The sequence below is a fragment of the Podarcis tiliguerta genome (assembly GCF_965153285.1).
Source record: "Podarcis tiliguerta genome assembly, chromosome: 3".
In the NCBI taxonomy this organism is placed as follows: Eukaryota; Metazoa; Chordata; class Lepidosauria; order Squamata; family Lacertidae; genus Podarcis; species Podarcis tiliguerta.
Window position 1 is genome coordinate 23791381 of NC_139536.1, and position 27045 is coordinate 23818425.

Sequence of the window (27045 nt, forward strand, 5' to 3'; positions counted from 1 at the left end):
GTCTTCCATCAGGGAAATTCAGATATACAGAAGCAGATATATAGAAGTTCAATGTTTTGTTGAAACAAGTCCTGTTTTAAGGACATGATCCAAAATAATAATAATGAACTTCTATACATCTGAATTGCCAGCATGAAGGACTTTGGATAAAATTCTCTTTTTCGTACCTTGTGGGGTTTTGTTTTTGCTTGTTTTCCTAACCCCACCCCCTTCCCAGCGTGATAAGCAAGATGTACTTAAAACAATGGGCTGAGTCACCACTCAGGTGCACTTGCCCCGTTGAACTGGGAACTACCGTATTTTTCGCTCTATAAGACGCACCAGACCGCAAGACGCACCTAGTTTTTGGAGGAGGAAAACAAGAAAAAAAAAATATTCTGAATCTCAGAAGCCAGAACAGCAAGAGGGATCGCTGCGCAGTGAAAGCAGCGATCCCTCTTGTTGTTCTGGCTTCTGGGATAGCTGCGCAGCCTGCATTCGCTCCATAAGACGCACACACATTTCCCCTTACTTTTTAGGAGGGAAAAAGTGAGTCTTATAGAGCAAAAAATACGGTAAGTCACAACTCATTTTTAACACTGCTTGCAAACAGGCCAAACAACCCAGCTCCTTCAAGCATTCCTCATAAGGCTTGGTTTCCAGACCCTTTAATGATCTTGGGAAAAGAGTCTTCACTTCTCCTGAGAAGTCGTCCTGCATTGTGTGGAGTCTTTCTTCTGTGCTTTGCTGTGTAATACTAATTTGCTAAAATGCTGACAAGATGCTTGAACTCAGATGTTTGAATGCAGAAAGAGATGTTGTTGATCCAGGCTATTAATCTTAAAACACAAAAGCTAGTAACTCAAAACATTCGGCACACCTTAAAAAAAATAAAAAATCAACAGGTTTACACATCGATCGAATGTCAACACCTAAAGCATTTATTTTTATACTTTTTATACATATGATACATTTGAATTTTTACAAGTTGTCCACAGATATGAAAGTTATTACAGGTATTAATTCCCTGATACTGAAAGCTTGTTATATAAACATTTCTACAATGAACATAAATACATGCAAAAGGAAAAAAGTCAGAAAAGAAAATGGGTTGTTGAAGAATGAGCAATCCTACAAAAAACCAGGATAAATTTATACACTTTTCCTATGTCATATAGTCATAATTCCATCAACCCATTTGACTGCCATCTTGGACTAGAGTACCTGAGGGGAAAAGACCTTATTCTCTCAATATTTACTTTACATAGAAACTTGTCAGTTAAATGGCAGCAGATCCTATTTTTCTGTTTTATGCACCCATAAAAGGGGAGCTGGGGAGACTGAGAATCTAAATGCATTGTTACTAAATGCCTCTTAAAGCAAGTTTGTTTTTTTTAAAATCCCAAAGAAACAGTATCAGAGCAGAACTAGTACATTAAGTGTAACATGCACAGCAAATAGCTTTATTCACAACCTAATCAAAGGGAAAATGAAGACTGAATATTTTCTTGCTAGTTACACAACACTCAGCAAAGAAGGAGAGGCTCGGGAACTACTAGCAAACACGTGTAGGAAGACTGATCAGATGGATGCCTGTCCTGTCATAAGTTATTCTCCCTAAGAAAAGGAAGCTGAACTGGTATAGCTTTGAATTTGTGTCCTATGTATTTACTGCAACTATTCTGAGCCTATAGAAAACTGCTGTAAACACTATTTGATGTGTTAGATCACTGAAAAAACCCAAACTTAGACTAATTGCTAGCATACTGGCTGTTCGTGGGATGCCATCTCTGAACTGAAGATGAAAGCCAGGGAAAATCCCAAGAGTTATCAGAACTAACTAAGATTACAGATTATAGTTATTTCATTTAAAAGGATGCTATTTGGAAGGGACAGAGAGAATGAAACCTCTAGAGAAAGTATAATGTTATTTTATATGGTTTTATTTGAGGCCCCAATGTATATTTAGAAAATTCACTGCCTTCAGGCACCCATGTGCAAAATCTGTGCAGTTATTCCATATACTTACAAAATATACTATAGACAAACTTCTTTACAGAACGCCAGCCAAGTACAAATAGATGTAGATGGCGGTGCAAATTAAAGGAAATTCATGTGGTGGGAGCGGGGCTGTCCTTGGTTCTCACTTTGCCTTCTATGTTTTTATCTTGGGAAAAAAGGGAAAGGATACTGAACCTTGAAGGCTGGTAATCAACAAATGTACATGAAATGAAATGAAATGAAATTATTATTCTCTTCCTATTCAATCTGACACCAAATTAATTTTCGCTTGACTTCTCTGATGGGTGATGTTACTCAATATCTCAAATCAACTAAGCAGAACGTCAACCTTCAAATCATAGGAGGTTATCAATCACAGCATGGACAACAGCGTTCTGTTTTTGCCCACTATGTCAATATCACAATCCACACAATAATTCTAAAGTGTGCAATAGTTCAAAAAAAGAAGATCTTTAAGTTAGTTTTCCTTATTAAAGTGTTCTCTTTTAAGAAGAAGAAAGACAAAGGCAAAATAGCCCTTTAAGGCTTCAGATTACAAAGTCATTTTAGATACAATGAGTGTTCTTCTGAACTCCTATAGATAAACCCATTGCTACATTTTTTTGCACTCCTATTTCATTCCATTACAAGTTTTAAGTACTAAAATGCAAAATGGCTCAGATTTACTACAAAAGGGTGAACACACCACTTCAACATTGTGCTAAGTTGCCATTTCAGCAGTTTTTCCTCCTTATCCAAAAAGTTTCCTACTCCAAGGAGATGGCTACTTTTGTAATAGAAATGTTAAATTCAGTAGCCCAAGTTATAGAAATCAAAAGGTTGTGTATGAAAGAAGCAGTGCAAATAATACTATTGATCAAATCTGCTAAACAGAAAAGTTTACATGGTTATGGAAACCAGGAAATATACAAACATGGAAAAGTCAATAAAAGAACTAGACTCTTCTCTTTATTACTTCAATCCTTTGTTTCCTAATCCTCCTTCCGGCTGACAAATTTTGCTGGATTATAAAAGGATGACCATCAAGTTCCAGTCTTCAGAAAGGAATTAGTTATAAATGTTGCCAGTCGATTCCTACTAAGGTTTGATTTGCTTCTTGTGCGTGTCCTATTTCCTCCGTAATGCTGTGTTGCTGCCAGAGTTTTTGGATCTTTTTAAATCGCTCTCTGCACAGATGTAAAGGATTCCCTCGTCTAGGGTAGAAAAGGCCACGAAAAAGCAACTATAAGAACATGAAATATCCCAAGTTCCAAATGCTATCTTGCATGTAAAAATAAATAAATAAAACCATTTGTTTGCAGCGCTTATAAGCAGGCCCTGGTCTCAGGGCTGAAACAATTAGGCAAACAATAAATCCAAGAAAAATAAACATATTTAAAAAAAAAAATAATGAAAACCACCAGCAGCAGCAGCACTTTATGGAAGCAGGTGACTAAAAGCTATCGGAGAAAAAGGCTCATAACAGCAAAGCTCAGTAAAGCTCACCTCCTCCCAATGGCCTGGACACATGCTGAAAGTTGATGTCACTAAGAGGCCAGAAATGCAAGTCACCAGCCAGGCATTCCTCATCATATCCACATCCATTAAGCATCACCTTGCTGACACCTTGGGGTATCGTCTATTCCCTCATATGCCCATGACCATCTGAAGTATTGCTCGACCTTACAAGGCTGATTGTAAGGTTAGTTCAGGGGTCAGCAAAAGGTAGATCTCTGAGTGATCAGAAGGGCCCAGAAATATTCAAGAGTATGTCTTTTGCACTTGGCTCTGGCTGGTGGATCTTGGGGTTTCAAAAAACAAAACAACCCCAAAGTAGATCCCACAAGCCAGAAGTCTGTCCGCACCTGAATTAGACAATGTACATGAAGCAGTTTGAATACTCGAGACGTGGTATATAGAATGTTCAGTCTTCTTTATCCTAACTAGATGAGGCAGGCAGAGAATGATGCTTTTTTCCTAATTCCAATTAGCTTCCCATATGCAACTGGTACTTAATCCTTGGTGAAATCTATGCTTCCCCAGACTTTTGTTATTCCCCAAACTACACATTTTGCGGGCCAAACACCAAATAAGACTTGCCCAGTTTCCATGAGGCTAGCACCATAAGACAAAAGGTTCTGGTACATTTAATAATAATAATAATAATAATAATAATAATAATAGAGTGGTGCCCCACAAGACGAATGCCTCGCAAGACGGAAAACCCGCTAGACAAAAGGGTTTTCCGTTTTGGAGGTGCTTCGCAAAACGAATTTCCTATGGGCTTGCTTCGCAAGACGAAAATGTCTTGCGAGTTCCTGCGATTTTTTTTCGCTCCCCACCCCCTTTTTCTAAGGCACTAAGCTGCTAATAGCCTTTTAGCAGCTAATCCGCTAATCCCTTAAGCCTTTAATAGCCGCTAATAGCCGCTAATAGCGCTAATCCGCTAATGGGGTTGCTTCGCAAGACGAAAAAACCGCTAGACGAAGAGACTCGCGGAACGGATTCTTTTCGTCTTGCGAGGCACCACTGTAATAATAATAATAATAATAATAATAATAATAATAATAATAATAATGTAGAGCAAGGGTAGATTGAAGCTTGCACCAGCCCCAGCGAGTATGGTCAATGGCCATGGAGCATGGGACCTGTAGTCCAACAACATCTGGAGGGCACCATATTGGCTACCCCTGCTGTAGAGTTTAGCCAGCGTAGGGTTTCCATGATACTCCCATGTGATATTAACAACATCTGCACATTAAGCAGTGCCCTCAAGCTTCAGTTTGAAGGGCATCCTGCAACAGGATTCACTGATTAACCTTTTGTTCAAAACTTGCAGTGACTTCACACTACCGGATTCAACTCTAGAAATCCTATTTCCATATGCACCTGACATCTAGAAGCCATGGCAACGGTGGCCATCCTTATTAACTAGTAACAATTTAAATGACCTCATGGAAGTCCATTTTTGTGAAATGGGTCTATTTCACAGAACTGCGTTTAACTTTGAAAGTTAATGTAACTCTATTGATGGTTTCATGCAGTTCACCATCACGGTGTTTTTCCTTAGTTCTGGCAACATAGGTTTTTTGTTTTGTTTTTTGGAAACAAACAAAACAAATACAACACAGAATATGGAAAGCTACCTGAGTCCCTGATCCGTTTCTCCATAGTCATCAAGGTAAGGAGGAGCATAGAAGCAGCCCTTTGTTTTTCCAGCTAAGAATAGCACTTGACACTCCCGTACTCTGAAAAGATCACACAAAAGAGGACGTCCTGGTTAATGTTAACTCCGTATGTCTCTTAAATCAATAATCCCACCAGCAATTAGAGGTTAAAGTTCATCACAAGCAGAAGAAATGAGGCATTTTCACAGAACCACGGCCTGTGCCTCCTCTATGAGCAGTTGCGTGAGATGAGTGCAGAGTGAATACGCAGGTCAATTCTGTGTCCAGGGCAGCTCCCTACCAGCTCCATTTGGTACACCAGCTGAGACCCTATCTGCCTGCGGACTGTCTTGCCAGAGCAGTGCATGCTCTGGTTATCTCTCGCTTGGACTACTGCAATGTGCTCTATATGGGGCTACCTTTGAAGGTGACATGGAAATTGCAACTAATCCAGAATGCGGTAGCTAGACTGGTGACTGGGAGCGGCCGCCAAGACCACATAACAACTGCTAACAACACCTTGAAGATCCTGGGCCCCAGGGAAATTAGACTGGCTTTGACTAGAGCCAGGGCCTTTTCAGCTGTGGCCCCAGCTGGTGGAACGCTTTCCCACAAGAGACCAGGGCCCTGCGGGATTTGACATCTTTCCGCAGGGCCTGCAAGACGGCCAGGCCTTTGGGCAGGATGCAGTTTGATTTACTTTCCTCTGTATAAAACAAGCCTGAAGGAGGCCCCCAACCTGCTCACAGGTCCTTCTATGATCAGTGGAAGCAGCTGGCCTTGGCAAGTATTAACCTCTCTCAATTACAACCTGATAATTGCCACTTGCCCAGATTTTAACTTGTCTGAATTAATTTTAAGATGTATTTTAATTAGCTGATGTCTGTTTTTATGTGTATTGTGTTGTTTTTATGATGTTATCCACTCTGAGCCCAGCCTCGACCAGAGAGGGTGGGATACAAATAAATTATTATTACTACTACACCGGTCCTGAAAGACCTACATTGGCTCCCAGTACTTTTCCGAGCACAATTCAAAATGTTGGTGCTGACCTTTAAAGCCCTAAATGGCCTCGGCCAAGTATACCTGAAGGAGCATCTCCACCCCCATCATTCTGCCCGGACACTGAGGTCCAGTGCCGAGGGCCTTCTGGCAGTTCCCTCACTGCGAGAAGCCAAGTGACAGGGAATCAAACAGAGGGCCTTCTCGGTAGTGGCGCCCGCCCTGTGGAACGCCCTCCCATCAGATGTCAAGGAAATAAACAACTATCTGACTTTTAGAAGACATCTGAAGGCAGCCCTGTTTAGGAAAGTTTTTTATGTTTGATATTTCATTGCTTTTATTATTATTATTAATTATAATACTCTGTTGGGAGCCTCCCAGAGTGGCTGGGGAAACCCAGGCAAATGGGCGAAATATAATTAATATATTGTTTTATTATTATTAAAAACAAATCCTACAACTTAAGTCTCCTTAAGTGTGACTGTCCATTGGAACTATTCAAGTGCAATCACCCTCTTACCTGAGAAAAATTCCTACTCCAGAGCCGCAGATAAACGTATGTGCAGTACAGGCTCCTACGTCTTCTCCTTCCAACTCTGTTTGACAACAGTAGCTCTGAGAACACAACATGGTCCCACATACAAGGCACAACGTTGGTGCTCTACTTTTATCACCACCTGACTTCGGACACCTTTGTAAGAAACAAAAAGATGTGACATTTATATTTAATATCACGCTATCTTATCTACTAGGGTAAGTTTCACTGTGACTATTATAATATCCTCCATTCAGTTCATGTCTTGGATCCAAAGAAGGGTGAGTGGAACTTCACTCAGGCAATGAGATTTTCTAACTCCCTTCTCCTAGCTGCTTCCTGCTGTCATCACTTTCCCCTCCCTCCCAAAAGCTGATCCTTGAGTATGGAAGAGCCTCTGAAATAGGACAGGATGCAGCAGGGAGGGAGAATGGGAAGAGACTGGAGTTGGGGCACAGGGAGATGCCTTTTGTGAGCCGAAATGCCTTTTTGCTCATGGAGAGGGGAGGAGCTAAGCAACAATGCACGTCACATAAGCAAGAGCAGAAGATAAAACACTATTTGATACCTCTTTCTCACTAAATCGAGAAATCCCCTTTGGCCCATGGAGAGCACATTTGGGCCCAAGCCTATATTTTGAAAGTTTAAAAAACTTGTAGAATGTGTTTAGTATTTTTAAGGATACAGAAAGTGAGGAGCTGAACAAAGCATTCATGAAAGTTTTAATAAACTTTTTCAAAACTGTAAGACCCCCTTCAACTGAAGATGCCGAGGACTGCAAAGGTTATATACTCTATCGCTGAGCTGCAGCCTGGTTTCAGAATTATTTCAATAAAAATCAAGGTGGTCATAAGGAATTGCATAAGACTTACGAAAAGTTAGAAGCTTGATTGATGAGGCTACTGTAATCATCGGGAAGGTCTATTAATTTGTTAGATTCTCGCGGGTAGCTAAAATGAAACAAACCAATAATACACATTAATACATTTCAAACTTGGCTTTGGTATGTAAACAGTTTGATCTATTACTGTACATTTAGATTCACTGTAAAGCTATAATGTAGTATTGACATTTTTTATTATTGAAAGACCTTTAACTACAAGCTTAGTGAGATCAGCTTGGGTGACCCTTGCCTTTTTGTGGGAGGGGACAGTTCCTGCTGCTCTGAAGGAGGCAGTGATACAGCCACGCCTGAAGACTACCTTCCCTAGACCCAAGGGTATGCGACTACTACTGCCCAGTCACAAATATGTCCTTCCTGGGCAAGGGGCTTGAGAAGCTGGTGGCTACCCACATTCAAACATGCTTGGCAGAAATGAATGACCTGGCCTTATTTCAATCGGGCTTCAATTTCACCCTGTCATAACCTGCATCAGGACAGGCAACAAAAACACTGGAAAGATGTAAATGAGATAGCAAACAGAGGCATGCACGCTGAGGAGAGGTAAGCAGTAGAAAAGAGCAATAGGAAGGTATGGTAACTCTTAGGAAGAGGGAAGCAGCAATGGGATTGATACTTGTCTGCTCATTCAGCTGATGAACTTTTCCGACCATGTTCCCACATTGGTAGGCTTCTTTCGAGGACAGCATCGCTGTATGCACTCCCCTTACTCTATCAATAGAAACTCCATCATGGATTTTTACACTCCCTTTTAAGAAAACAGCTAATTAGGCCAACTGGACCTACAATGTAAGAAGGAGGGTAGCAGGAGGATGGGGTACCCACACAGCCTATGAACAAACTCCAACTAAAGGCTAAAAGGGATGTGGCGGAGCTTGCAAGTCTGCCCCATTCACAGATAAAACAGGGGGGAGCAGCGTGTCTTACACATCCCTGAGTCTTTCCCTCCTGCTGGTTTTCTCTTACTTACCTTATGGCTTGTCTCTGACCTTGCAGGTATCTTTTTACTTCATCATTATTACACCAGCTGTTAATGGAAAGGGGGGGGGGAAGGTTAGGGTTCATTCTTGTAGGAGCCAACTGAGAAGTACATCATTCCAGATCTTGCATCCAGAATTTCCATTTGCGAAAGAGCATCTCTGGATCAAACCCGTTGTAATTTAAATACTCTTAATGCTGTGAAATTTCTCAAAAACAGCTTTCAGCATTCCAAAAGCAGAATCAGATTTCACATATTTTTGGGGGGTGGGGAGGAGATCTACTGTGGTACAGGCTGTCTATTGCAATCCCATCACAAAATCTTGCAACAGCTGTATGCCACCATTAGAATGACAGCTATCTCCCACTCCAGGATCTTGCATTTGGGAACTATACTCCAATGCAACGAGGTAGTACCAATCCTTATAGCTGTGTGATGCAAAATACTCACATTTGCCTGTAACAGCACAGAACAATGCAAATGTGTACTGCATGGATGCAATTGCTGCCCTGCACTATTTTAAATAAGCATGTGTCTGCTGGCACAGTGATTTATAATGTTTAACTATCAGGTTGTCTCTAAATGCACACACTGCTAGTTCTCTCTGTCATCTGATATAAACACTCTACAAAAAAAAAAAGTGTTTTTCCACTGTATAGTTATTTAAATTGAAATAATGAATATCGTTCCTACCTTTCAACTAGCGTATCTGTAATTTTGCTGTTTTCTTGAAAAAGGCAAACGAGGTTGTTTGGCAAAGAGAGATAGCTACATAAATGTTCAAACTGGTTTGCCCCACTGACTGTAACGGGAGAGAGAAAAAAGAAAGATATATTATGATGATGGTTAGATGAATCAATCATCTGTAAGGAACTCCCCAAACAAACATGTATGCATGTGTATAATTTCCAGAGAAGTAGCCATTTTGCAGTCTTTAAGGTTCCACAAAAATAGTTATGTTTTGTGCTGCAATAGACTAACATTTAAGAGGGAATAAGCTTTCATGGACTACAGTTTGCTTCGCTAGATGCTTTTATTTATTTATTTCATAAAATTTATATACTGCTGGGGGGGGGGGCTCAAAGAGATGCATTAAATGACATCCTGAGTTACAGGTATATACATTGTTGTGATTCAGCGGTTTCATATTGCAGTTTCCTTTTGAAGTTCCCCTTTTCCAGCATGATCACCTTAAGGTTGGTTACAGACTATTCTGTGATGTTGAAAATTCCCTCCAATGGTTTGCGTAGAGTCTCTGTGCAGAAGCTGACCTGTCTGTCCTATGTAGAATGTGCAAGGGGATTGTTGGTAGAGGATATGTATCACATTGTAAGATGTGCAGTTAAAAGAACCCATATTTCCAATGAGATTAACTGAATTAGCGAAATATAGCAACAACCAAGGGAAAACTAATAGGCCCACATACAAAGCCCAACTGAAGTCCCCTTGAAATTAATGGGACATAAAATTAGTCATGACAAGCTACTTATTTTAATGGCACTTAAGCACAATTAATGTTCTCTGGATTTGGGCCACTTTAGTTTATATTTAACTCTTTACACCAGGTATGGTAATTCTGCAAGGTTATTGTTTTCCATTTTTGTTCCTTATTTAATGCATATTTTGTTCACAAGTGTAAGCTATCCAAAATTTAATTATCCACTACTGCACTTTCTATAAAATCACATTACACCTCACTTCCATTTTCAAGACAAATTAGTTAGAATATTGAATAGATAAAGCTGCAATTCACTCTTTAGTGTTTAAAATTACACTTCACCAGCCATTCACATTATTGCTTCAAAGTGGCTAACTGATTTTATACCTTGCAATTCTGGTGGTACTGGAACACCATTTAAATAGTGGAAGAACATAGCAGAGCACCTCAGAAAAGGCATGATCCCAGCTTTTATACTTCTCCATAGATGCCATCCAGAGGACATTTCTTTGAAGGCACTAAGAATAAAAACAGATACAGAATTTTTGTGAAATCAATCTTAAAAGTTACACAAAATGCCACAAACATTTAATTGATTTTGCATTTCATCAATTAAGTGCCCAGGCAGGGAAATAAAGGGTGTGATCCAACTGGTGCCCTTGTGCTCACAGAATGACTATTTATTTATCCAGCGGATGCCTTTGCTAATGGGATAGCAGGGCCCTGTTCTGGAATGTCTCCAAATTCCGTAGGGCTGTTTTAGGGGTGCTGTGGAGTCGAGGTGATACAGGAAAATCAGCAATATAATAATAATATTCCTTTATTTTCAATTAGTGAAAGCTTTCGCTGGGTGAAAAGAGTGCAAGGGCACCAATTGGATTCCACCCCAAATCTTCTGACTTCATTGTTTTTTAAAGTAGATTCGAAGTCAAAACACTATTCAATCCCAGGGCTAACCCCACATCTTTAATAACACCACAGTAACTAAGGCCCCATCTACATTATACATGTAAAGCAGTATCATGTCATTGAACTAGCCCTGAGCTCATTTGGTAGAACATGAGACTCTTAATCTCTGGGTCGTGGGTTTGAGCCCCACACTGGGTTCTTTCAAGACCTAAACCAGAACACCTGAAAGACCAGAACACCTGAAAGACTGCCTGCTCATCAGAGCTTATCTGAAATAATCAGCAGAAAGTTTTCTCCATGTAGCTCCACCTCTGGAGAGTAAGAAATGAGCTTCCACATATATTAAGCTTGGAGAAGGCAAGTGAAGTAGAACAACGTCTGGAAAGGCTGCACCAAAAATTTTGATTTTACCTTCCTGCATACCGGCCAAGACATTTATGCAAAGCAAGAACTGCTTCTTCTTCACCAGTAGGATTTTCTTGGTCCATGCCATTTTCTTCTGAAAAGTGAACAAAGCAAGTCTAAACCTAATTGTAGTGACCACAGTTGTGGATGCTTCACCAGAGAACCTTGTGCAATTTGAAAACTTGCTAAATCTATATACCAAGAACATAGCAGCATTAACAAAAAGTTGCACTGGAGCAATGCTTTTCGTTTCATAAAGCATAACTGCAACTATCACAATATACACCTGCATCACGGTTAACCATTATTTTGCCCAGGAAGCCATAATTATTTCTCTTCCCTTCTCTAGTTTCCCTTCATGCACAAATCAGCATAACTTTAAACAGAACACATTACCTGTGGATGAGGTAAGCATTATTTGTACAATATGTGCCATAGTAACAAGGTGGAAGATATGAATATCTCCAGTACCAAGACTAACTCCTGAAAAATCCTGACTGTGTACAGCAGGGAAAGAGAGCACCAAGCACACCTGTAGACAAGGGGAAAATCCATAAGAGACAGAACGATTGAATTTTCTCATCCAATCCCCATTTACGTCTGCTTAACCCAATCCCGCAAAGCCATCTTTTCAGCATCCTTAAACAAACAGGAAACAAACAGGGCTGACCTTGAATGTTAACTACTGAGCCATTACTTCAGTAAACCAAAGGAAAAGTCACTCATACATCAAGTATTTATTTCCTGTTGCGAGACTCTGACCTGCAACCTTTCTTTTCTGCTATATTTCATAAAAATATTTTGCTAGGCATTATTTCCAGTGCGCCGGACTTTCTTTCCAAAAGTTAAGCTAATGATATATGGCATATGGGATTGCAGCACTGTCAGAATTTATAAAGGTACTTACCAATAAATGAAACATGTCGATATCAAGAATGCAAGCAAGATTCCCACTTTTTTCATTAGGCACCAGCGCTGGATATTTAAAATACAAAATGGTTACTGATGTCAGAATTTTATTATTCTACATTTAATTTCTGAAACTGTAGACTGTTTTCTAACCTATTTAATGGCACCTGAGCTTCAGAGTAGTATTGCTGAGTCTAAAGTAGATTTAGTGGGTGATAATAACCTAAGACACTCAGAAATCAATGGCTATTACTTGAGTCCCCAGTATTACCTTCGGTGGATGAAACTTTCAAAATATGGACCACAGTTACCATGAAGAAACACTCAGCTATGGACAATAATGCTTTGTCTCAGGAAGACACAGCACATCCACTTGGAAGACTATCAGCCAGGTGGGTTAGACACTGTCCTTGGCTAGGTGGACTAATGGTCTGATGCAATTTAAATCAGCAACATGCTGATTGAGGGGAAGCCTAACTTGTCAGTTTGCATTTCTTAGTGCAGAAAGTATTGATCTGATGTGTAGAGATCTTTCCTATTCTAATTAATTCAAGAGGGTTCTGGAAGCTTCTCTGTGTGAAAGAAACAAACAGAAGGTTCATGACGTTTGGGTTATTCCTTCAGAGAAACTGAGTACAGATGGCTTAAACTGGTTTTGTTATCTCTTCTGTCAAGGGTCATGCTGAGAAGTGTGATAATGTAAGCAGAATTCACTTTTATAAAGTAAGGCCAGAAGGAGCCTGGTCTTCCCTTTCTCTTCCTCTCTTCCTTCTGGTGTGGTGTTCTGTATATAGTGTTAAGCTTTACACTTATTATAAGTTATTGTAAGTTTAAGTTAAGTCTGCTGCAACTGGATTTCTTATGGACAGTGCCAATCCTGAATGTATTGGATTTGTGACCATTAAGCTCATTTGCCTTCAGTAGCAGTAAAGCTCTGCTGGATGAAATATAATTGCCTCTGGTCTACTTTTTGGGACTCTTGCAACGAGTTTAAGTTTTTACTCTGCTAACTATACACTGGAATCTACTCTGGCTCAATATTGAGTAGAATTTCATAACTATGGATCCAAAATGTTATTTAAGAACGCACAAGCTTTTCTTCAAGTTTGGTTGCTCTGTCATAATTCTGAAATTGAGAAGAATTATCGTGAACTTGAACTTACATGATAAAAGCCTGCCAAAGTGACCCTGTACTGCCGAGAGCGAAGAAACTGCCCAGTGTGCAGCTGCAAATCTAGTCAACGAAGTAAGGCAGTCATCCTGGAAGAGGACATAACCACAGTTGCAAGCAAGTACGGCAAACAAAGGAGCAGACAAAAGCAAACCTCATTCCTTCACGCTGTTTAATGAAAATTAAGCCCTTTGGAAAATTCCTTGCTTTGCTGAAATTGTGGAGGTGACACATATTAATAATCTATAATAGGTGGTTATTTTGTAATAGATGGCTATTTTTCTAAAACTACAGGGGACCCAAAATAAGTTAAAGTTATCACTTCACTATCTCTACTTATCCCTCAGTGCTTTAGCCTTAGCTGGTCGGCACATCGTACCTGTCTGCAAGATAAGTGTCCAAATAATGGTTTCTCTTCATCTGCTAAAATCCGTTCTGTGGAGGGCAAAAATAATAAGTTAAGTGAGAGTAGCCGAACACCTAAATGGATCTTGCTCCCCTGAGCTCCGACATTTTAACGAATGGTAAATTTGTTACCTATTGTTTGTATTGTATATGCACAGCTGCCCCAGCACATTATAGGTACACGTAGATCGTCTTCATTGGGGTGAACCTTCAGGCCCACTTTGTATGTTGCAGTGCCAAACGTTTTCAGCATTTCCTTAATGCTTTCAGAATACGGATTCCTTAAATATGTGAAGAACACATACTATTAACTACAGGTTTAAAGCATGATTTTGAGAAGCTACACATTGGCTGGAATACATTCCTAGTCTAAAAGACCAAGCATGCCCTAGACACAGAGTCTGTCCCAGCTAATGTGCCCTTTACATTATCTGTCATCCTTGTTTATTTGGATCTCATAGTTTAGGAAGGTTTTAAACGGCATTTTTCAGAACACCTTTTGCTCACTGTATTCACTTCTGTGAATAAATACTGCAAAAGTCCATTGATTTGGTGATACTGTTGTGCCGAAAGGGATGAGGACAATTAATTTATAATCTGGAGTAATCTTGGCTATGCTCTTTTTGCTAATTTTTGTTGTTGTTGTTGTTGTTGTTAGCTTTATGTAAAGTAAAACTAAACATCTTTAATGATAACTTACCCTCAGTTGTTGGACCTAGGTTTCCAACCAACTGAAAACCTTTGCAAAGTATTCCAGAGTGCTTTTATCACTCTCCAGTGCACACTATTTTTGGCCTGAACCTAAATCAATATTTAAATTTATTGCAAATCTAAGTATCAGGATTTTGAACTGAGTCTCCTTCTGCATACACACAACATTGGGTGATATCCCATGTCAGTCATACACAGAATATACCCACTGAAAATAAAATAATCTACTCTGAGTATGACTAACACTGGATATCACCCAGTGTCTGGATGTTTTGCTTTTTTTTCAACCACAGTTGCTCATCCTAAAATAAAAGACAAGTCAAGAAACTCACATCATATCCATTTGGCTTCTGTAAATGTTATGAACACCACATGCATTTTATAATTAAAAATGCCAAAATGTGTATATTTTGTCTTGTAGATTATAAAAGAGTTCTTACATGCCCCTAGCCTGCTAGTGCTGAACAAACTGTATTTAAATTGGTAGCAGGACAATTTGAAGTTCATTATTAATAAACAGATACATACTTTGGTTGGAACTCTGGTCTAAACCCCTCAGGTAGTTGCAGTTCATCCATTTTTTCTGAGCTACTACAAGAGGGTTTACCTGAAAGGTAAGGAAATGATACATTACTTTACTGGCATGTCAATACTGTTGTTCATGATGTCTGCACTCTACAAACTGTAGAAAAAAGCACTCTTGCCAACAGAGAGACCATCAGAACAGTCTCACTGCCAATTAGATACCCAAAAGGAAAAATCCCTTGAACCTGAACAGCAAACACACTATTTTTCACCACCTTATCCTGAGCAGTGTGATAATGTAAGCAGAATTCACTTACTAGCACTTTCCTGATCTCGAAGCATACACAATGCTTTGATTTGCTGAGATATTGTTCTTATCCACTGAGCAAGATTTTGTTGACTTGAAAAATCTAACCTGTCAAGAACAAACATATACATATGTGTTTTCAAGTCATATTTTTACATAAATGATACAACAGTCCCCCAAGTCCGACATCAGGAATGCAGGCCTTGTGCAGCATTCCTATATGAGCAGGGCATTCCCACGGGTGATTTCCTCACCAATTCAAGAACTCTGGGACAGGAAGAGAGAGGCAATGCACTTCCATTCCATTCCCTACCAAAGCCAGTTTCCTGAATTGTTTTTCTATCATGCTCTTGCATAACTCTGCTAGAGGGTGAACAAGAGACACAATGCTAAGACCCAGCAATGCAACCAGTGGTAGGAAACCAAGCATTATGAAGAACAGTTAATGGAATTGGGTAGGTTTTTAGCCTCGAGAAGAGGAGACTGAGCAAGCTTGTTTTCTCCTGCACCGGAGGGTAGGACCCGAATCAATGGAGAATTAAAGTTACAAGAAAGGAGATTCTGACTAAACATCAGGAAGAACTTGCCGATGCAACAGACTCTCTCAAGAGGTTGTGGACTTTCCTTCCTTGGAGGTTTTTAAGCACAGGTTGGCTGGCCATCAGCCACGGGTGCTTAGCTGACATTCCTGCATTGGAGAGGGTTGGACTAGAAGACCCTTCGGGTCCCTTCCAACTATGATTCTGTGAAATGACCAAAGATACTCCAGGCTTTCATATACTTGTATAAATTAATACTAGCATTTATAAATATATTGGGTTGGATCTGTAGTTGCACGAAGAAGAACTCTGCTAAAGGGATGCTTCCATGGGCAGAAGAGAGAGAGAGAGAGAGAGAGGTTGATTTTTGCCAATTCCCCCTTTGCCCTGAAGACCCCCATGCTTCCTGCAGATGGGTCCCATACTATGGAACAAGATGGAAGGTGGTGCAGGAAAGGGAATAGCAAAAACAAAATAAAATGCTCCTCTCCTTTCTCCAGTGGGTGTATCTGCTAGTCAAGCAGGTCTGAATCAAATCCATTTTGTTTTTTCTCTGAACCACCACTACTAGTTGTTAAACATGTTGTATCTCAGACTTGGAGGCAGCAAACACAGTGGATTACTGTGGTGTTTGCCTTCCTAGGTGTGTGACATCATACTGGGTTCATAAAGAAAGGGTTAACTAATTGTAAAATGACTAACCAATGAGAACCCAGGGGGCAGAGTTAACTGTGTATAAGGTTTAAGCACAGAGGGGTTTTTTGGAGAGAGAGTTAGAGTTAGGGTGGTTGGGAAGACAGTCTGGAGTTAGACGAGAGAGGGAAGATAAGTCTGTGGGTCAGGCTAGTCTGGTGTGAGAGAGTGAGAGAATTTGTTAAGAGGAGTCCGTCAAACAGTTGAGATAATCAGCCAGAAGGTATAGGCCAGTAAAGAGACTAAAGTTAAGATACTGACAGGAATATTATCTGAGAAACCATAAACTTGTTAATGTTTGTAAAATAAACTTGTTTTTTGTTTACTTTTAACAACTGCCTGGACTCAGTGTTTTACCAGAGAGTAACTGGTTGGTGGCAGCGGAGAAGCGAGCACAGTGGTGGCACAGGGATCAATAGACCGTTAAAGATCCGAGGACCCTATGTGATCGCCACAATTACTATCAGAAATCAAATGGATTATGTTAAGAGCTGTTTCCTCAGGAGACGTAGTCTCAGTTTCTCCAAAAGTATTTCCTGTGGCCATCATGCAGAAGCTAGCATACAACACAAGAAGAAAAACAACAACTATGTCATGAGGATTAGAGGGCGAGTGTGATGGATTCTACTCTGGCACAGCAAATCTTTTAATGCAGCTCTCTGACCTATTAAGCATATGATTACTGATGTTTACCTATCAGCGCTAAGGTTTTGCCACGTGTGACTTTGCTTTGCCAATCTTTTGCAGCTTTTGCTAGGGCAAACCAAAACAAGCTGAAAGCATGCACAACTTTTACAACAGAGCACCAGTGATACGTTAGGACTACGTATGTTAAGAGGTAAACTGTGACCACATGAAGCATTAATGTACAACATTTTGTAAAGGTTAAGATAAAATGCTTTTAAAATAAAATAGGCTTCTAAATATATATGGTTGTATCCTAAAGCTGTGTAAAGGGAGTTGTGCTAATGAAATGGGACTTCTCCTCCCTCTCCTCCCTGCTGCAGTCCCTATGTGTTGCCAGGATCTGCTTCACCGTCTTCCCCAACCCTCTGGGCCAGGTTTTGAGAGTGCATGGGGTGGGGAATCCTGGGTAGAGAAAAGGAAGGGGAAATCCAGTTGTGGGAGCAGAAGTATTCTGCTGGCACCACCGATACAACTTCATGGCTTAATAGTTCTGACAACTGCAGCAGCACTTCATCATAAAACTCTTGAACTGGAATTTGTCAGGAGGCTTCAGTCTACCCATCTAATCTGCAATCAATACAGTCTGTTTTCTCCCACTACACATGTTAAAATGTAACACAGCCCAGAAGGTAATGTTAAAAATACAAGGCTACTATAACACAGACAAAAACAATAAAAAGCAGGCATCAACACCAAATATACCCTCTTTGGCTTTGCTGTTTATGTATTATCTTTATATAAATGTATACATATGCATACACATTTATACACATACATTTCTATACCTATCTGCAAATTCCCTTGTAACTATACTCCTCAAAGGAGAGTAGGATTGCCACGATGATTGGCCTAGGCTTTTTAAGACACCCTGAATGATTTCAAGACTACTAAGCATTTCATAACCACACAAAAATCTTTAATAAGCTGTGATGTCAAGTTAAGAATACCTGATGTTTTCCCAACATTAAACACAGCACACACCCAGCATCTATCAGACACTCTCCGGAGTTGCATCCAATTTGTGCCCTTGCACCAGATCTTTTGAACAAACAAGCGGCATCCACTAACAGAGGTGATTTTTGCCTCTATTATGCTCCCCGCCCCCCTTTCCTGCAGCTCTTGGGACCGATCCTCAAAATCAGTTCTGGGTGGTCCCCACATCCTTCAGGAAAGAAGTACTTTTTTTTTAATCAAACCAACAGAGTAGCTAAGAAAGGGTAACTGACCTGTTAAACAAACTCCTTGGGGGAGGAAGTAGAGGGATGACCGTGTTGCTTAAACATTCACAAAGGGGACAAAGGAATTCACCATTTTCTACATCGTAACTTGTGTGCACACGTAATCTTTGTTGTCGCCTTTGCTCTTTTGCTTGTACGGCGTCAAAATACCTTTGGAGAGAAGCATAAGTTGAAGCTTTGCAAAATGAATTCCACAAGATACCACTGAACGCTACTTTGCTGCCTTCATCAACACAAAAGACGTCTTCTCCAGCGTGTCAAGTCCTTGTTAGAAGGTTTGCAGTACTGGCCAGTCAAATGCAGCATTCAGAACCTCTCCATTATGGGACACTTCAATACAAGAGTAGTGTCACTAGCAGGAAGCATGTCTCAAAATGGGAATTCACTGCGATGAAACCTTTCCATTTGGGCACATCTTTAGAAATAAGCTCAATGAGCAAGGTCAAAAACAGCTGGGCATACATAACATTAGTATATGCTTGGGGAATGCATGCATACTTGGGAAGAATGATGATAAAACACGTGAGTTTCCTTTCACCAAGGTTAGAGGAATAAAGGAAATAGTGAGACACGGAGTGCAAATGTTCTTTACCTAATTTGATTTTTCTTATGCAAGACTGCAGCAACTCAATTTATTTCGGGCAAATGAACAGTCAAGTTGCAGCATTTTTTTAAAAGATGTAGTGTTCTCTCAGCCATACTTTACATTTGTCTTTACAAAATAAAACCACTGTCTCAAAATTCTTCTCTGCCCCATCAACAGGTAGGCAGTCTGCTGCCCAAAGTGACCCTAATCTTCACCTGACCTTCTGATCAGTCTGCAGATATGCACTATAAGTAGAACCAAAACATTATGAGGCCTGTAACATGCGGCCATGGACTCTGGAAGATGATCAAAAGGGGGATGAACTTCTCAGGCAGGGACATCATGAATTACTTGAGTGGCTGTACATGAATACTTAGTCAAGTGCATCAGACCACAGAGGAAAACTGCGCTAAATTGACATCTCTTAAAGGTTTAAAATGAAAGTTACCTTTGCCAGCAATGGGCATGCATAATGTGTCCACAGCTACCAGTGTATGTTCCACATGACAGGTCCGGGTGCATGAACAATGGATCATATTTCTCTGCATGTAAAGACATTTTAACAAAAATGTTAGAAGGAAAAACTGCAAATTTTACTCACATCAATTTTGAAAATATTTTAAAATTATTAAGGAATTAACATCTTAAATCAAAGAATTATTTAAAATTTATTTCCCATGTAGCTCATGGCTAATACACATGCACTAGACTCAGCCACTGGGAAAATCCTGGTGGCCCAAGGCCTATGTATTAAGCTAGAACCAGGGTAATTTTAAATATTGAATGATGATGATGATATATTTATTTACACCCTGCCTTTTCCCCTGATGTGGCTCATGGTGGCTTACAGATAAAAGCAAGAATCACCAAAAGCATAGAAAAAACATCCATTAAAAACAATTAAACATTAATAGAATTAAAACTACAGTATATAAATACATACGTTGAACAGAATCTTCCTAGTTGTTATTCAATTCTAGGAGACATACCGAAATCACACACAACGACAAAGATGGATATCCAGTATCACAATATTGCCTCTACTTACCAGGATCTGGAATCACTTTACTTCTGTTTTTAGACAAGACTGTCGATCTTTGAACAAATGCTGCCAGCACCATGGCTCTGTTATCCACCTTAACCTCCTGTTCCTCTTGGCATAAGATACAGGTAACAACTTGCCTCTGTGCAGTCACTTTAGTTTGCTCAGGACCCAAAGCTGTAAGCTTGGTATCTGAAACTGAAGGACTAGAATCAAATGATATTAGTAAGTATTTCACTGGAATGTTTTCCAAACTAAGGCAATAGTTCAGTTCATCGTATGCAGCTGCCAATGCAAACATTTTAATTTGGATATGATGCAGCATACGCCTTAAGAAAACTTTAAGAAGAGTCCTCCTTTTTAAAATAAATAAATAAATTTAAGGAGCTCTCTATAGCTTTACAGTTAAAAGCAGCACTCTTGAAAGTATTTAGATGTGCCAGAATTCAAAGCACAAAGCATACAGAAGCACATCCCATATTATTTTAGTAGATGTCATTGTGGACGTTTAAGGGCTCCCTCCTCTCCTGTCCTTCTTTCAGCGGCATCCCCCACTGGTTTGGAAACTCTTCTGTTTGCACATGACACTCTTAGGATCCAAGCTTGAGAAATTATAAACACCGGCTGGAGTGAAAATGCCGTTGCACAATGACAAAGTGAAGTGTCTACTACAAAGGGAGAGACACTGCTTGTCCCTTTCATCTTACCTATTATCATGCACTCTGGAGGTAGAAGTTTCAAGTTCATCCATAGTCTGCTGGAAGAGCTCTTTGTTCTCATCAATGAAGTGTCGCTGCATCTCAGACATCTGTGCCATGATCTTCTCTCTGCGCAGCCTGGCAATCTCGGCTTTTCTCTTTCTCTCAGCCTTTTCTTTATCTCGTGTGCTCTACAAAGTTGTTACGTTAACAAACACAGCAGATTTTAACTGATCTTCGTTTATGCATGGATTCCACAATTTACGAGTGTCTTGACATTAAAAAAAAAAAACCCCACGCGAAATAAGCCAAATTTTCTGTACTTGCCCCACACCTGAAGTCAAATATTATGCCAGCTGTGGGATACATGGATGTGGTTTATGAGAAATGGCCTCATGAGCCAAATATGTATCTGTGCCAGGCCTAACTAGCAGTTACAATTGCCAGGGTGGTGGTGTTCATATGACCCCGTTGCCTGTGTTGCTTCTGCTTATCAGGAGGCGTAGGGGCAAGGCAGTGGCAAGGTTGGTGCGGTGCTAATGCACCAGGAGCATCGGAATGGCTCCACTGGTGCATATACACCAAGCTGACCTTTCCCTCCCTCTTTCCCTCCTGCTAGGCAACAGCTGCCCCACTGACTACTACTGCCGATTTAGGCCCTTAGGGCACAGGTTTCCCATCAACATGGGTAACATAAACTCCTCCACCCACTACAAATTCCCCTAAATCTACCCATTAAGATATAAGTGTATATAATGAATTGTCACTACTAGGTTAAGTACTCAATGGTTTTATTTTTACCTCTTCCATAATATTTCCCTCTGTCTCCGATACAGGACTTGCAGAAGATCTCTCTCTGAGCTTCTTAACAGCATTAAAAGTCTGGAACAAGGAAGTTTATATTGTTTGCTATTTAAATATTGTAACATTCCCCTGTTACCCATATAGATGTAGAAAAGATGGAGCACAGTTTACCTTCAGTATCCATCTGATCATATCCTTGTGGACTTCCAGATGCGGTGCATTTTGCAAAGTTTCTAGCATTGCTAATATACTTGGGGAATTGCGGGGTGTCTCACCAGGCCCTGTTTCAAACAAGGGTAAGAGGAAACAACAACAACTTACTATACACATTTGCTCTATTTGTTTGACTCCATCGTGTTAGCTTAAATTCAGTATAGCGGAACTGTATTTACTTACAGGATACATGTTGTTTTTAAATCCTATCCCAGGAAAGTGATGCATTTCCCCTTCATTCAAACTTCCCCCCCACCTAATTGCAAAATTTATCAATAGTTTAAATTATTATTAGAGCAGAGGAACTGAAGACCATTTCGAACATTACACAGAGGCAAATGTACATTTTACACAGGGAGCCACAGACAATCTGTTCCCTGATTTATGTGCCTGAGTCAGATATAGTGCCATATTTATCAGAAGCATACAAAAAATTGGTTTCCTTATTAAAAACCAACAGTGTGTAAAGCACCCCTTGGGCATAAAGACAAAGGGGTGTATCCAAATTTGTCCATCTGTGAGCAGAATGGATTTCCTCTTACACAATGGGACTTCACCTTCCCTCGCCTCCCATGTGCCCTCAAAATTTGCTCTGGAAGGATAGGGATCCCTCCAAAACAGATTTTCTGCTCACATCACACTAAATTTTACCCAAAAGGAAATAAGAATTCATATACAGTGGTACCTCGGTTTAAGAACAGTCCAGATTAAGAACGATTTGGTTTACAAATTCCACAAAACCAGAGTGTGTCTTGGTTTGAGAACTTTACCTTGGTCTAAGAACGGTATCCGAACAGTGGAAGGGCACCGGCGGCAGGAGGCTGCATTACAGAAAACACACCTCGGTTTAAGAATGGTTTTGGTGTTAAGTATGAACTTCCAGAATGGATTAGGTTCGTAAACCAAGGTACCACTGTATACAATTAGATGCTGTGCTTTGTATAATTTTATTCTTGTGTTTTAGTTTTACAGGTCTGGTACCTGCAAGTTGCCTTTGATGTCAAACTGGCAGAATGGCAAATTAAGGATGGTAATAAACATAAGGGCCCTATTTGCATAATATTGTGGTTTGCTGTCAATGAGTGGCTTGTTGGTGCCTGTGGCCTGATCATTCCTGCTTCATTTCTTCCTATAAGAGCAAGATAAACAAACCCGGAAGCCTTGACTTCCCATTATGCCAGAGGAAATAATGGTTTGTTGCTCCTTAGCAATTTACAATCAGCAGGCCAACAAACCATGATTCAAGGTTTTCTGGTGGCTTGTTAGGGAACAGCATTACATCCCGGTTTGGATGAAATGGAAGACCCTGGTTTGTTTACCTTGTTCAAATCAGGGGACAAGTGAAGCAATCGGGCAGCCCACAGGAGCCCACTATTCATGTACAGAAAACCATGATAAGCCAGGAAATCTAGCTCATTGTTGCATACAAACACAGCCAGTGCTTCTGTCACAACACATGAAAAAAACAGACATATTATTCTTGTTCACTTTTGTACTAGTGAAATAGTAAGTATGGATTTTCTTAAAGAAATGCAGCATTGAAGTTAGTTCCAGTATCCTGTTTAATAAATAGCTTTTCAAATGCAGTTATTTTAGAAGAGCATAAACAGAGGTACTATGAGAAAAATCAAAGTTTGCAATGCCTATACAACTATCAACCTACTTGAGATCTTCTGACTGAAAGTAAATGTTATTACATTATCTTCATCAGCATTCTCAATGTGTTGTTTTTCTTCTTGAAGGGCCATTCCAGTCAAGTGCAGAACCTAAGCAAAAAATTAACATGCTTAGAGTTTGTATTTCTAGAAAAAGCTTTCTATACAATTTGCTAATATTTATAAGTGAATTAATAACAGCTGGAGTTTAAAGATGAAACACACCCTTTGAAGCATGGACTCCGACCAGGCATAGCCATTATGCTCTACTGCCCATTGAAGTATCGTCCTCATAATGCACAACATGACATCACACTGCAGAATATTGATCAGGCTTTCAAACAGAGGGCAGAATGGAGGTAGAACAGGAGGTGGGAGAGCTGAAATAGAAATAAATGAATGAAATATTGTATAGCCCTGCTGCAGCAAACTTTGAAATGTGTATGAAATATTTAAGAATATGTCATGGAGCCTTTCAAGATGACAAAAAGACACCGGGAGTTTTTGTTCTTTCAAGCCCATCTACTCACTGAGTTTAGTGGGGTTTACTCTCAGGTAAGTGGGTATAAGACCGCAGCCTATTTCCTGATCTTAGAGAATCAAAGCAGTTCTGTTGTCATTCTCCCATATCCGGATCCTATGCTGTTCCTAGGAACTGCCGATGAATGAAATCATGTGGCACAGATCACATCCAATGTTTCCATGTCACCACTCCATTTCTTATAAGGGCTGGTGGAACTAACACAGGAACTTCATGGAATTTCAACTATCCAAACAATACTGGACAGCAAAGGATCCAAGTATGAAGGAGCAGCCACACCATTCTGATGTGCAGTATTTGTTTTTGCAAATCTCAAGGGAAGTCGTTCCATAGCCTTCATTTTCTATAATCCATTATAAGCAGGAAGAAAATTTCAAACCTTTTTTTTTTTGCAAGAATGTACACATTGTTGCAAATTTCTTAAATCTTGAATCAAGCTCAGTTCCAACTTGATTCCTGATGACATTTTTAAAAGCGGAGACAACTGAGGATACCCTCATACACTAGCAAGTCAGGTACCTGTATCTTCCCGGTTTTGTCGCCTTATTTTCCTTTGGGCTTCCTCCGCCTTATAAAAAAAAGAAATATGTATGTTTTTAATTTTCCAAATGCTGAAGGCAACGATATTATTTCTGCAAAATTAACAGACACTGCCATTTACTTTCCTCTTCTATTTTTCTGCATTACATTGAGTGCTACAATAATCCTGCAGTTCTGACTCAGGCTTCATTGTTATAAAAGACTGATTTGTTAGCAGTTTGGTTTATTTTTTTAGCAGGCCTGTGTACATCTGGGTTTTTACATTTTGTTGCCCGGCATGAATTCCAAGAAGTAGTGTTAGGTAATGCAAGAAGCTTTATGTTTTGATATTTCCCAGTATTACTTTCAAGGTTTTCCTGGTAACAGAAATGTGGTTCAGCCAAAACTCAATGCCTGTTTACATCTGGGTTTTTACATTTTGTTGCCCGGCATGAATTCCAAGAAGTAGTGATAGGTAATGCAAGAAGCTTTATCTTTTGATATTTCCCAGTATTACTTTCAAGGTTTTCCTGGTAACAGAAATGTGGTTCAGCCAAAACTCAATGCCAGGCCACTGGCAGATCAAACAATATCAGATTATTTGGTCATATCAGATGGATCAACAGGAATCCAAAAGTGCTTGCATGGGCCTAGGTTTTCCAACCCACACCTTTATATTTTCAATTCCCTTTTCCAGTTAAATGCAGAAGTCTGAAGGAAATGGGATGGAAGGGGCAATAAGAAAAACAAAGGACTGGGCAAAAGCATCACACAGGCAAAGGAACTTGTGTGCTGATGGCAAGTAATGTGTAGACAAATGAGGACACTTCAAAGGCTTGAGGCCAGGGACTTAAGCAGGCAACAAAGCTGAATTCTGCATATTGATTTGAGCAACCCATTCAAACCTTTAACAGAAGATCTCTAGTTCTGAAAACGAGATCTTCCAGTCGGTGGAATTTCATTGTTTGATTTATTGCTGTAAACTTATCTTTTGGAATTTAATGCAAAATGAAAGAACCTGAGGCTGTACTTAACAGCAGAAAAGCCTCTGCAGAATTTTAGTGCGTTTCTTCCTGCAGTGGCTGCAGATAGCACTGCCTTTACTGTACGAACAGCGCAGTTAGGATATAGAGCGTTAGCATCTTGAGTTCAGGTTGACCACTGCAACACTAGAATGCAACCCAATTATTATAGCTTTTGTGAAGGACAAAGAAAGATCACTCTGGCTTTGAGCAAAGGTTTAGGGAATGTAAGAGTTGCACAGGTGATTTCATTAAGGAGCTAGGTAGAGGCAGACATTCTTGGCATGCTAGGAGGAACTGAATGAGAAAGAGGGCAATACAGCTGGTTGAAAAGCTCAGGCAGAGAATGTTACAATTTATTTATATTTCATTATTACCTTGGATTGCTCTGCCCTTGAAAAATGATAGAAATATAAATTGAAGTATTTAGCACATTCTGGTTTCAGCTCATACAATCCTCTGCCTGTTAGTCCTGGTTTCCTAAAACACAAACAGAACACTTAGAATTCATACCTTAATAACTGAACATTGCTTCTAAAAAGGTTCCATATATATGAAACAGCAAGCCCTTTGAAAACTCAAGAACGAGGGATGTTCAGGCCTTGTTTTCTCCTTTTAACTACTGCACTAGAAGCACCAGTAGTACTCTCTTAAGGGATTCATATACAGTTTCTTTTTGGTAGGTGTGTAGGCAGTAAGAGAGATAGCTATTGCTTCCATTTACAGTACTCCTTCCTTCCTTTCTTATTTCTTTTGATTTCCTTCTATTTAACAAAGAATCCTGTAGCATCTTAAAAATGAACAAACTTCTTATGGCAAAAACCTTTGAGGATTAGAGGTCCACTTCATCAGAAGAATAGTGCATCTGATGACATGGATTTTAATCTACAAAAGTTTAGACCATAATTAATTGGTTAGCTTTTTATTTTATTTTTTCCTGCAAAAGGCTAACATGGCACACCCTTTTGAAGTTTTTTTGTATGTAATTTTTTTTTTAGCAAAATCCAGTGATGCCCACTTGCTTGTATAATTAAAGTCTGCTTCTGCTGTTGGTTTCTCCTCTCCCTTCCCCAGCCCTCATTCACCCCCAAAATATGTTCAAGGGAAACCCCAACCTGCCAGAAGGAGAAACCCTGAGGTGGGAGCAGATAGTATCTGTGGCTATGTTGAATATCACCCATCTTCCACAAATTTGTATATACATTTTTTAAAAAAGAAGGGTTTGTTTGTCAACAACTACTTTTGGCAAACAGTGTTCCTATACACATTGTCAGATTTGCCAGTGATTATGTATGTTGCGAACAGGTCATTCAAAGCATTTACTGTCTTATGAATGCAGTTAAGAATAGCCTTAAGCAATCTGTTGCATGATGATGTATTTGTAAATTGTGTAACCCATCCTGGTAACTCATTATGAAGAAACTGAAAAAACAAACAAACAAGAAGGCTATGCTTTGTCGTTAT

General features: G+C 39.8%; 1 protein-coding gene across 4 annotated transcripts in view; it reads right to left on the reverse strand.

Moving 5' to 3' along the window:
• Window positions 1–897: 897 nt before the first annotated feature.
• Window positions 898–27045, reverse strand: part of UBR2 (ubiquitin protein ligase E3 component n-recognin 2) — a 55372-nt gene continuing 29224 nt past the window's right edge. For 2 of the 4 annotated variants that reach the window (XM_083432925.1, XM_083432926.1), the window contains exons 23-47: window positions 25959–26061; window positions 24560–24608; window positions 23725–23879; window positions 23508–23610; window positions 21803–21912; window positions 21629–21709; window positions 20837–21018; window positions 20136–20335; window positions 19536–19629; window positions 18490–18651; window positions 15355–15452; window positions 15041–15119; window positions 13934–14082; window positions 13776–13831; window positions 13389–13485; window positions 12224–12291; window positions 11713–11848; window positions 11323–11410; window positions 10390–10520; window positions 9258–9366; window positions 8556–8612; window positions 7557–7634; window positions 6670–6840; window positions 5127–5228; window positions 898–3194 (exon numbers count right to left, since the gene is read on the reverse strand). In XM_083432925.1, coding sequence (XP_083289051.1) covers window positions 3053–3194; window positions 5127–5228; window positions 6670–6840; window positions 7557–7634; window positions 8556–8612; window positions 9258–9366; window positions 10390–10520; window positions 11323–11410; window positions 11713–11848; window positions 12224–12291; window positions 13389–13485; window positions 13776–13831; window positions 13934–14082; window positions 15041–15119; window positions 15355–15452; window positions 18490–18651; window positions 19536–19629; window positions 20136–20335; window positions 20837–21018; window positions 21629–21709; window positions 21803–21912; window positions 23508–23610; window positions 23725–23879; window positions 24560–24608; window positions 25959–26061 — 2800 coding nt within the window. In that variant the 3' untranslated portion in view covers window positions 898–3052. Of the gene's footprint in view, window positions 3195–5126; window positions 5229–6669; window positions 6841–7556; window positions 7635–8555; window positions 8613–9257; window positions 9367–10389; window positions 10521–11322; window positions 11411–11712; window positions 11849–12223; window positions 12292–13388; window positions 13486–13775; window positions 13832–13933; window positions 14083–15040; window positions 15120–15354; window positions 15453–18489; window positions 18652–19535; window positions 19630–20135; window positions 20336–20836; window positions 21019–21628; window positions 21710–21802; window positions 21913–23507; window positions 23611–23724; window positions 23880–24559; window positions 24609–25958; window positions 26062–27045 lie in introns of those variants that run through there. The other 2 variants (XR_014509398.1, XR_014509399.1) reach the window with 2 other exon arrangements.